Raw genomic sequence first — 11,250 nt, 5'->3', positions numbered from 1 at the left:
ATGTGACTGGCCGCCTAGTAAAGGTCAAATGTGACTGGCCGCCTAGTAAAGGTCAAGGTGACTGGCCCGCTAGTAAAGGTCAATGTGACTGGCGCCTAGTAAAGGTCAAGGTGACTGGCCGCCTAGTAAAGGTCAAATGTGACTGGCCGCCTAGTAAAGGTCAAATGTGAACTGGCCTCCTAGTAAAGGTCAAATGTGATTGCCTAGTAAAGGTCAAATGAGTGAGAAGTGGGGCCGTTCGCCAATCACAAAATTAAAGATTCAAATCTGATTCAAAATGTTCCGCGAATATTCTTGGAACCCCTCCACCCCGCCTGGCCCTCCGGCTAGGGGATTGCTATAGAACAGGTTCTGCTCAGGGGGCAGGCCGCTGTCTGACCCCCAGTCTGAGTCAGAATCGTCGCTGCCGTTAGCCGACCCCTCCGTGGCCGTAGGAGGATAGCTGAGGTGCTCTAGTTGCTCCACCAGGTCGCTGAACTGCAACGCCGAGCTAGTCTCCGAGCGGATTGAGTACGCCGGGAAGTTAACCATGGAGCTAGCCTCGGACGGGTTGTCAGAGCCCGGSAGGCGGAGGGAGGAGGAGAAGTCTGGCCCGTCAAAGCCCAGAGACCGGGAGTCACCTGCGGAACTAAGCCCCAGGTTGTCAAGGGAACTACACTCTGACCTGTTGTTAACCAGAGAGCTGGTCTCGGAGCGACCAACAATGCTGTGGTCAGAGAAGAGGTTAGTGTTGCCGTTCAGGTCCTCCAGACCCAGACTGACGCCCCTGGTCTTAGTGAGRTCCCCACCACCACCCTCTGTATAACCACCCTCCCCATAACCACCATACTGACCCCACTTCTCCTCATAGCCGTAATAGGCCTCGGCCCCGCCGCCGTAGAACGACATCTCAGTAGGGTCGTCATCTATGAACTCGTCTGTGACATGGAGCTGGGTGTTAGCCAATGGGAACAGGGGCTTCTGCCTGGCTCGGAGAAGCTCCGCCTCAAACACATCAGCTGAGAGGAACACTCTCGTCTCCCCCCCTCCTCCCCCCCTGTACCTCGACCCCCATCCCTCACCCTGCTCACTATCCTCATTGCCATTTTGGGAGGGCTGCTGCTGCGGATGGGAAGCTCTACTCTCTACACACACAGACGAGGGGTTGCAGTCTCCTGCCGCCGGGTAACTTGGGGCACCTTGTGAGAAGGCGTGGTGACATGGGGGGATGCCGGTGGCCTTGTGGAGATCCTCCTTCGCTGGGGGGCTGGAGGGCCTGGCCAGCTGTGGGGGCAGGAGCTGGGTCTGTTGCTGCTGGGGAGGAAGCTGTGGAGACTGGATCTGTTGCTGCTGGTGAGGAGGCTGTGGAGACTGGGCCTGGGGCTCCGGACGTGGGGGGGAGCTGGAGACTTGTATGGAGTAGAAGGACCCAGACGCAGAGGACGGGGAACCTGGCGCCCGCAGGCTGTCATTGAACGACAACGTCTGAAAAGACATGAAACAAAGAGGAGAGATGGGGGAGAAAGGGTTCCATTAGTTTCCAACGACTCTGCACCTCCTTCCTAAAATGCTTTAGCCTGTCGGATAGAAGACTCCCCGCTGACCCTGTCGGAAAGACTCCCCACTGGACCCTGTCGGAAAGACTCCCCACTGACCCTGTCGGAAGATGCATTAGTCTTGTAATCCCACTGACCTGTTTTGGCACATCGGGGGCCAGAGAGCGAGCTGACATTCTCACCTTACTGTTCCTCCTGACAGATAGAGAGACAGGAGACCACATGATAGTTAAACAGAGGTCAAAGACACAGAGAGACAGGAGACCACATGATAGTTAAACAGAGGTCAAAGACACAGAGAGACCAGAGACAGAGACAGAGGCACACACCTCTGATATGGTGTCCTCCTTGATCCGCTGTCCTTGACATATTCCACTAGTTGCTTCTGGGTCCTCCCACTAAACCAGAAAGAGTCACAACACAGATACAATCAAACAACAAAAGCACGAGTCATAGAGTCTCCTATGGGTTCAAGCTGTATACTACAAAATGGTACACTTCACATCAGTGAAAATTTTACCTCAACATAACGTCACAACGTTTTTTTTTTTTTAAACGACCTCCGTATGATTCAGCAGAAAGCAGAAATACCTGTATCTGAACGACGATCCCCTGCTAAAGAGAATGGCTTTGGACTTGGGCTGCGGCTGATCCAAGAGTCGGAAGAACGAGTGATGTTCCACACAGTTCTTCCAGAAGATCTTACACTGGTCCCGACTGACCATCTGGAACTCCAGGGTATCCTGATGAGGCCCCTACAATTAAATATGGCCTTTATTTTAAAAATAAATACATACAACAATATGTACATGTAGTCCCAGAAGACACTTGAAAGCAGGGATTAAATACAGTTATTCCCAAAGTGCTCCTATAAAATATTACTCGAAAGCTAACGTTTACACTCATGGATGATTGCTGTAAACATGTACGGTGTATTTGGAAAGTATTCACAACCCCCTTTGACTTTCTCCACATTTTGTTACGTTTACGGTCTTATTCTAAAATGGATYAAAATGAATAAAAATCCTCAATCTACACACAATACCCTATAAATGACAAAATGAAAACAGGTTTTTGTATTTACATCAGTATTCAGACCATTTGCTATGAGACTTGAAATTGAGCTCGGGTGCATCCTGTTCCATTGATCATCCTTGAGATGTTTCTACAACTTGATTGGAGTCCACCTGTGGTAAATTTAATTGATTGGACATGATTTGGAAAGGCACACACCTGTCTATATAAGATCCATAGTTGACAGTGCTGTCAGAGCAAAAACCAAACCACGAGGTCGAAGGAATTGTCCATAGAGCTCCGAGACAGGATTGTGTCAAGGCACAGATCTGGGGAAGGGTATCAAAAAACATTGTTGCAGCATTGAAGGTTCCCAAGACCACAGTGGCCTCCATCTTTCTTAAAATGGAGAAGTTTGGAATCACCAAGACTCCTCCTAGAGCTGGCCGCTCGGCCAAACCGAGCAATCGGGGAAGAAGGGCCTTGGTCAGGGAGGTGACCAAGAAACCTGATGGTCACTCTGACAGAGCGCTAAAGTTCCTCTGAGGAGATGGGAGAACATTCCAGAAGCACAACCATCTCTGCAGCACTTCACCAATCAGGCCTTTTAGTCAGGATCGAGGGAAAGATGAAGAGCAAAGTACAGAGAAATCCTTGAGAAAAACCTTCTCCAGAGCGCTCAGGACATCGGACTGGGGCGAAGGTTTACCTTGCAAAAGGACAACAACCCAAAGCACACAGCCAAGACAATGCAGGAGTGGCCCAGCCAGAGACCAGACTTGAACCCTATTGAACATCTGTGGAGAGACGCTCCCCATCCAACCTGACAGAGCTTGAGAGGATCTGCAGAGAAGAATGGGAGAAACTCCCCAAATACAGGTGTGCCAAGCTTGTRGCGTCATACCCAAGACGACTCAAGGCTGTAATCGCTGCCAAAAATGCTTCAACAAAGTACTGAGTAAAAGGTCTGAATAMTTATGAAAATGTGATATTTGCAAAAATTTCAAAAAACCTGTTTTTACTTCGTCATTATGGGGGTATTGTGTGTAGATTGATGAGGGGATTTTTTTTTAATACATTTTTAAAAATCCATTTTAGAATAAGGCTGTAACGTAACAAAATGTGGAAAAAGTGAAGGGGTCTGAATACTTTCCGAATGCACTGTATATGGTTAGAACTTGGCACAGATTACCTTCAGCCCATTGGGATAAAAAGCACAGATCCCTTTACATTGTCTTTACAAATCTTTACAAATTCTACTTTTTTCTTGTACAGGGTAGAGTACAACGCCAGACACTCTGAATGCCACCCAATTAGACTATTTGTGTTGAATCTGCAGATGCTACATCCATCTTTGAATTGATGAATTAATGATACAGGTAAAATGCCAAAGTTAAACATGGTTAAAACTATAAWTTTKRWYYYMWKGRWKRWYMRTSTTTTCATCCAAAGCTTGKTCTATAAATTGGAGAGTGGTTTCTTCAGCCCCATCCCTCAGGTTTTTAACCAAACCAGGGACAAGCGAGAACACTTCATTTTTTTTTTCAACTGCTGATTGCCTCCAATGCTTTGATGACAGAAATACAGTACTCACGTGAACCTCTGGGTATAGCTTGATCAGGAAGCGTTTCCTCTTGAAGCTCAGTTTTCGGATCTTGGACCAATTGAAGGTGTTTATTTTGGTGTTACCCTGGGAGAAAATGAGACCGAAGATAAAAATCTGAAACCTGTTGGATGAGGCCTCAGGTTCATTCTCAGAGGTGGTACAAGGTGTGTGTGTGTGTGTGTGTGTGTGTGTGTGTGTGTCAGCAGTAGAACTACTAGTCACCTGGAAGACCTGCAGGCCTATGTGAGCCACGGCCAGGTTGATCTTCGTTCCCTCGCGGTCGGCTGCTGGGTGGAAGCGGACACCGTACATCTCCAGTTTACGGGCTATCTCCAGAACCTGAAAGTCTGAGTCGGCTGGAGTCTGCCCGCTGGGGGGAGAGAGACACAGGGGAAGTTGAGTTCCCGTTCACTTCAGGTCAGTGGAAGTTTGTCTTTGCAATGATGGTATGGGCACCGATTTTGGAACCGTGGCAACAAGAATGTCTATTAGTCRGTTCCATCCCTGGTTCACTTTATTGGTCTTATTCATGAATTTGTCTGATATGAGCGAGAGGGTGTGGATAAACTGAATATTAACAGTCTACTGGGTTTAACAACCAATAGAAAGATCAGAGAGAACGGCTGGCTGGCTGTTGAATTTACAAAATGGCTGACGTGTCAACATGGGTTGTGGTGATTCTCCTGAGAAGAGGAGTCACTCTTAGCAATAAAAAGACAATGRCTGTAAATCCCCCGAAAGCTCCTCTCCCAGCCCTAACCTCTTAAAGGACTGAAACGAAAACATGTCAAATTGTTTGACTAACAACATGTTGGAGAAGAGGACAGCCATCCAATCGCCAATCATCTGAATGTTTTCTAGTAGAGCGCACRCGTGCGTGTACAAACTAATCATGATGCTCGTCTTTGGTTAGTAGGGTGGCAGTATGCCAGACCATCACCCAGCATTCTAATTTTGTTCATCCTTTAAGCTGTGAAATCTCCTTATGCCACCCCTCCTCCGCTCTTCCCCCTGCCTCCCCTTCTCCTCCTCCTGGCTGTTTGGCTAATCAAATAGCCTGGCCTGAGCCGAGGGGGATTAGATCAGGGTACTAGGGAGGAGGCTAGGAGCCATGCACTAGCCATAGTCTGAGTCCTAAATGGCACCCTATTCCCAGTATAGTCCACTACTTTCGACCAGGGCCCTTAAACCCTATTTAAGGAATAGAATGCCATATGGGACACAGCCAGAGCTTCCTCCCCAACAGCCAGAGCTTCCTCCCCAACAGCCAGAGGGGGAGATAACCCACCACCCTGCCTGCCAACCTAGGAGCTGCTACATCAATAGCTATGTTTCCATTAACTTGTCCACTGATTTTGTTGTCTACATGTAGAATGTTTTTTTCGAACTGCCTCGCGTCGATAGCCTGCTGGGCCAGTTTCCGTCAAACTGCCTCGCGTCGATAGCCTGCTAGGCGAGTTTCCGTCAAACTGCCTCGCGTCGATAGCCTGCTAGGGCGAGTTTCCGTCAAACTGCCTCGCGTCGATAGCCTGCTAGGGCGAGTTTCCGTCAAACTACTCGCGTCGATAGCCTGCTAGGGCGAGTTTCCGTCAAACTGCCTCGCGTCGATAGCCTGCTAGGGCGAGTTTCCGTCAAACTGCCTCGCGTCGATAGCCCTGCTAGGGCGAGTTTCCGTCAAACTGCCTCGCGTCGATAGCCTGCTAGGGCGAGTTTCCGTCAAACTGCCTCGCGTCGATAGCCTGCTAGGGCGAGTTTCCGTCAAACTGCCTCCGGTCGATAGCCTGCTAGGGCGAGTTTCCGTCAAACTGCCTCGCGTCGATAGCCTGCTAGGGCGAGTTTCCGTCAAACTGCCTCGCGTCGATAGCCTGCTAGGGCGAGTTTCCGTCAAACTGCCTTGTGTTTGATAAAACAGCATGATGTAACAATGTCACACCTAATGAAATGTATTTTTTTTTTAAATGGTTGAAGTGTTCCATTACCCTTTTAGACAAATCGACATTAATAAATTGGAGGACAGCCTGTATGCCCTCCCACCTATCTGTTTCATGTCTCAAACAGCCGGCGAAAGCCAGATGGATAGAATGCAAGAATTGTTTTGCCATGTTTTAATAATTGTCATGTGCCAGCGTATCGCCAAAACCTGGGCCATGGTGAAGATTTGGATGGCGAAACTTGCGTTCCGGCCAATCAGAAAAGTAAGTCGCCGCAATTCAGGCATTCTAGAAAATCAGAATGATCCTTGTCCCGCAAATAAACATTTTTATTGTCGAAAATGTTTTATTTAGCAAGCAGTACGTATTTAGAATTAACTTGAGTGGAGTATTATAATAAAAATTAAAAAGTTAAGACACCCATTTCACACGAATAACATTTTGTTGATCTTTAAAAAAATATATCCTATACATCTGTTCATTGCATATGACGTAAGATTTCTTCTGCAACATTGCTTTTTGGTGAATAAACCTGGATCAGTGGAAACTTGCCTATTGTCACTGAGGAGAGAAGAGGCAGGGTGTATCCCAAATACAATCCTATTTCCTTTATAGTGCACTACTTCTAACCAGGGCCCAGAGGGACACAACCACAGTCTATAGAAAAGGAGTGGAAAGCCACTAGATGCCCATGGAGGGTGTTTAAACAGGCAGGCTGTTCAATGTGGGAAAGGGCAGTGAGCTAGAACCCCCACATTACCACGAAGAGCCCTTTGAATTCTGAACAGCTGCCCAGACTCGACTCCTCCCAGAGACACAGTCACATTTAAGTTGTCTATTGACTACGTTTGATGTGCGATTTTTAAGTGTCTATGTCAGCTTTTGTCCAGCAGAAATATCTAAGATAATGTTCCTTTTTAGGTAAAAAGTGAACACATGTTTATGGATATTCAATAAACCCTGTTGTCTTATTATCAACCTATTCAAAGCAATTTAGTGCTGCCTGAACCACTTGTAAAACAAACAAAAATATAAGTCTATGTCAAAGATGACTCCAAACATTAGCTTCAAACAACAAGATGTTCAGTACTGGAGTGAAGCAGACAATCTGCATGTCAAAGACAATTCTGGGACATTAGCTTCAAACAACAAGATGGTCAGTACTGGAGGTGAAGCAGACAAATCTGCATGTCAAAGACGATTCCGGGACATTAGCTTCAAACAACAAGATGTTCAGTACTGGAGTTGAAGCAGACAATCTGCATGTCAAAGACGGTTCTGGACATTAGCTTCAAACAACAAGATGTTCAGTACTGGAGTTGAAGCAGACAATCTGCATGTCAAAGACGATTCCGGGACATTAGCTTCAAACAACAAGATGTTCAGTACTGGAGGTGAAGCAGACAATCTGCAACAGCTAAAACAAACGCATCTTAGGTTCAGCTTCATAAGGTGCCATTTGAGTCTGCGTCCCATATAGCACCTTATTCCCTATATAGTGCACTAGTTTTGACAAGGGGACTGTAGGACAACAAACACTCGGGCCACGGCCTGAATCCCCAGGGCAGCTTGTTAGGCCCCTTGCTTTTTTCAATTTTTACTAACGACATGCCACTGAGTAAAGCCAGAGTGTCTCTGGCTTTACTACAGCGACTGAAATGACTGCAACACTCAACAAAGAGCTGCAGTTAGTTTCAGAGTGGGTGGCAAGGAATAAGTTAGTACTAAATATTTCTAAAACTAAAAGCATTGCATTTGGAACAAAACACTCACTAAACCCTAAACCTCAACTAAGTTTTGTAATAAATAAATGTGGAAATTGAGCAAGTTGAGATGACTAAACTGCTTGGAGTAACACTAGATTGTAAACTGTTATAGTCTAAACATATTGATGCAGTAGTAGCTAAGATTGGGAGATGTCTGCCATAATAAAGCGATGCTCTGCCTTCTTAACAACACTATCAACAAGGCAGGTCCTACAGGCCCTAGTCTTTGCCTTCTTAACAACACTATCAACAAGGCAGGTCCTACAGGCCCTAGTCTCTGCCTTCTTAACAACACTATCAACAAGGCAGGTCCTACAGGCCCTAGTCTCTGCCTTCTTAACAACACTATCAACAAGGCAGGTCCTACAGGCCCTAGTCTCTGCCTTCTTAACAACACTATCAACAAGGCAGGTCCTACAGGCCCTAGTCTCGGCCTTCTTAACAACACTATCAACAAGGCAGGTCCTACAGGCCCTAGTCTCTGCCTTCTTAACAACACTATCAACAAGGCAGGTCCTACAGGCCCTAGTCTCTGCCTTCTTAACAACACTATCAACAAGAAGTCCTAGTTTTGTCGTACCTTGATACTGTTCAGTCGTGAGGTCAGGTGCCACAAAAACGTACTTAGGCAAATTGCAATTGGCTCAGAACAGGGCAGCACGGCTGGCCATTGGACATACACAGAGAGCTAATATTAATAATATGCATGTCAATCTCTCCTGGCCAAAGTGGAGGAGAGGATTGCCTTCATCACTACTTATATTTGTGAGACGTATTGACATGTTGAATGCACCCGAGCTGTCCATCTAAACTACTGGCACACAGCTCGGACACCCATGCATACCCCACAAGAAATGCCACCAGAGGTCTCTTCACAGTCCCAAAGTACAGAACAGACTATAGGAGGCGCACAGTACTACATAGAGCCATGACTACATGGAAATCTATTCCACATCAAGTAACTGACGCAAGCAGTAAAATTAGATATAAAAAACACCTTATGGAACAGCGGGGACTGTGAAGCAACACAAACATTGGCACAGACATATACATACACACGATAACATACGCACATAACATACACATGGATTTAGTACTGTAGATGTGTGGTAGTGGTGGAGTAGGGGCCTGAGGGCACACAGTGTGTTGTGAAATCTGTGAATGTATTGTAATGTTATAAAATTGTATAACTGCCTTAATTTTGGTTGAGCCCAGGAAAAGTAGCTGCTGCTTTGGCAGGAACTAAATGGGGATCCATAACAAATAAAATACCCAGCTATCATCCAGAAGGCGAGGTCAGTACAGGTGCATCAAAGCTGGGACCGGAGACAAAAAAACTGCTTTTATCTCAAGGCCATCAGACTGTTAAATAGCCATCACTTGGCAGCTTCCACCCAGTTATGTAACCGTGCACCTTAGAGGCTGCTGCCCTATATTACATAGACATGGAATCACTGGCCACCCCACCAATAACGGAATCACTGGGCCACCCAATAACGGAACCCCGGCCACATAACGGAAACCCGGCCACCCAATAACGGAACCCCGGCCACCCCAATAACGGAACCCCCGGCCACCCCAATAACGGAACACGCCACCCCCAATAACGGAAAACCCCACGGCCACCCCACAAACGGAACCCAGGCCACGCCCAATAACGGAACACTGGCCACCCCAATAAACGGAACCCCGGCCCACCCCTGAAACATAACGAATCTCTCATCTTTTCCTCCCTCCTCCCACCCTGCGTCCAGTATAATACAGATATGTATACCACACACGGCCTCAGATGAAGGCAGGCAGATCACTCTTTCTGTTTTGAGCGTTTTCTGTTGAGAAGGGTGACGAATACGTATTGCAAATTGGGTGGCCGGTGTGGTTCCGAAGAGTTCATTGGAAGGTGGCCAGTGTGTCCGTTATTGGAGGTGGCCGGGATTTCTTTCCCGTTGATTGGGTGGCCGGGGTTCCGTTATTGGGGTGGCCCAAGTGTGTGCCCAGTTATGACAAATGGGTGGCCCGGAGGTTCCGTTAATTGGGCCTACACTGACTGCCAATCGGTGGCTCGTTGTGAAGAAAGTGAGCCGCCTCAAGGATCTAAGGTTCCAGTTATATGTGGGAGTGGCCGGAGGTTCCGTTGAGTTGCGGGTGGCCGGGTACCGTTTTTGGCGGGTGGCAGTGCACAACTTCGTTATGGGGTGGCCGTGATTCCATGTCTATGATATCCATACCTAAGGGGGCTAGCAGCCTCTAAGGTGTCGTGGACGGTTACATAACTGGGTGAACTGCCCCAACAAGTGCTCGAAGATGGCTTATTTAAACAGTTGAGGGCCTGTGAGATAAAACCGAGTATTTTTAGATCTCTCAAGGGTCCGCGAGGGCTTTTGGACTGCACCCTAGTACTTGACTCTCGGCCTTTTCATGGATGATAGCTTGCGGTATTCTTATTCTGTTATGTTTTATCCCCACTTTAGTCCTCTCTCGCCAAATAGACAATGCAGCTATCTATTTCCTTGGGCCCATCAACAACAAAATTAACGGCAGTTATACAATTTTTATAACATTACAATAGCATTCACAGATTTCACAAACTAGCCACTGTGTGCCCTCAGGCCTTCCTTACTCATCACCACCTATCCACATCAATGCGTACTCTTAGTACTATATATCCCATCCATTGTATGCCTATAGTGCGTATGATTTATCTGCTGTTATGTATATGTCTGTGCCAATGTTTGTGTGTGCTTCACAGTCCCCACGCTGTTTCCAAAGGTGTTTTTGTATAGATACTATTATTTTCATACTGCTTGCGTCAGTTACTGTGAGTGTGGAAATAGATTTCCATGTTATGGCTAGTACATGCGCTCTATTAGTACTGTCGCACTGCCGTATAGTTCTTGTTCTGTACTTTGGCGACTGTGAAATTGAGACCTTCTGGGTGGCATTCTACTGTTAGGGTTAATGCATGAGGTAGTCCGAACTGCGTGTGCCAGTAGTTTAGCCATGGACAGCTCGGCTGTGCTATGCCTTTCACACTACGTACGAGATCTATACGTCTCATCTCAAATATAAAGTATAGTGTACCTTTGAAGGGCATTTCCTCTCTCCTACCACTATTGCAGCCAGGGAGAGCATTTTGGACCATGCATACATTAATTTAATAATATAGCTCTGCTGGTGTTATGTCCAATGGCCGCCGTGCTTGCCCTGTTTCTGAGAGCCCAGTATTGCAAATTTGCCTAAGTACTTTTTGTGGCACCTGACCTTCACGAAGACTGAAACAGTAGTTCAAGGTTTACGACAAAACTAGGACCTTCCTTGGATTGATAAGTGTTGTTAAGAAGCAGAGGACTAGGGCCGTAGACCTACCTTTGATGATCTAGTCGTTGTTAAGAAGGCAC

The 11,250-nt window shown here is 46.8% G+C and overlaps 2 protein-coding genes across 2 annotated transcripts in view; both read right to left on the bottom strand.

Annotated features, from left to right (window-relative positions):
- LOC139024131 (uncharacterized) overlaps positions 1 to 1,054 on the bottom strand; it is a 4,943-nt gene extending 3,889 nt beyond the window's left edge. The window contains exon 1 of the mRNA XM_070438600.1: positions 297 to 1,054. Within this exon, the coding sequence (XP_070294701.1) occupies positions 297 to 888 (592 nt within the window). The 5' untranslated portion in view covers positions 889 to 1,054. The remainder of the gene's footprint in view (positions 1 to 296) is intronic.
- The window catches only part of farp2 (FERM, RhoGEF and pleckstrin domain protein 2), a 61,796-nt gene that overhangs the window by 41,639 nt on the left and 8,907 nt on the right, over positions 1 to 11,250 (bottom strand). Inside the window, 6 exon segments of the mRNA XM_024136936.2 lie at positions 1,062 to 1,464; positions 1,673 to 1,730; positions 1,865 to 1,933; positions 2,127 to 2,290; positions 4,144 to 4,239; positions 4,378 to 4,525. Coding sequence (XP_023992704.2) covers positions 1,062 to 1,464; positions 1,673 to 1,730; positions 1,865 to 1,933; positions 2,127 to 2,290; positions 4,144 to 4,239; positions 4,378 to 4,525 — 938 coding nt within the window.

The sequence above is a fragment of the Salvelinus sp. IW2-2015 genome, unplaced genomic scaffold (genome assembly GCF_002910315.2).
Source record: "Salvelinus sp. IW2-2015 unplaced genomic scaffold, ASM291031v2 Un_scaffold1056, whole genome shotgun sequence".
NCBI lineage: Eukaryota > Metazoa > Chordata > Actinopteri > Salmoniformes > Salmonidae > Salvelinus > Salvelinus sp. IW2-2015.
This window is presented reverse-complemented; position numbering and strand designations above follow the sequence as displayed.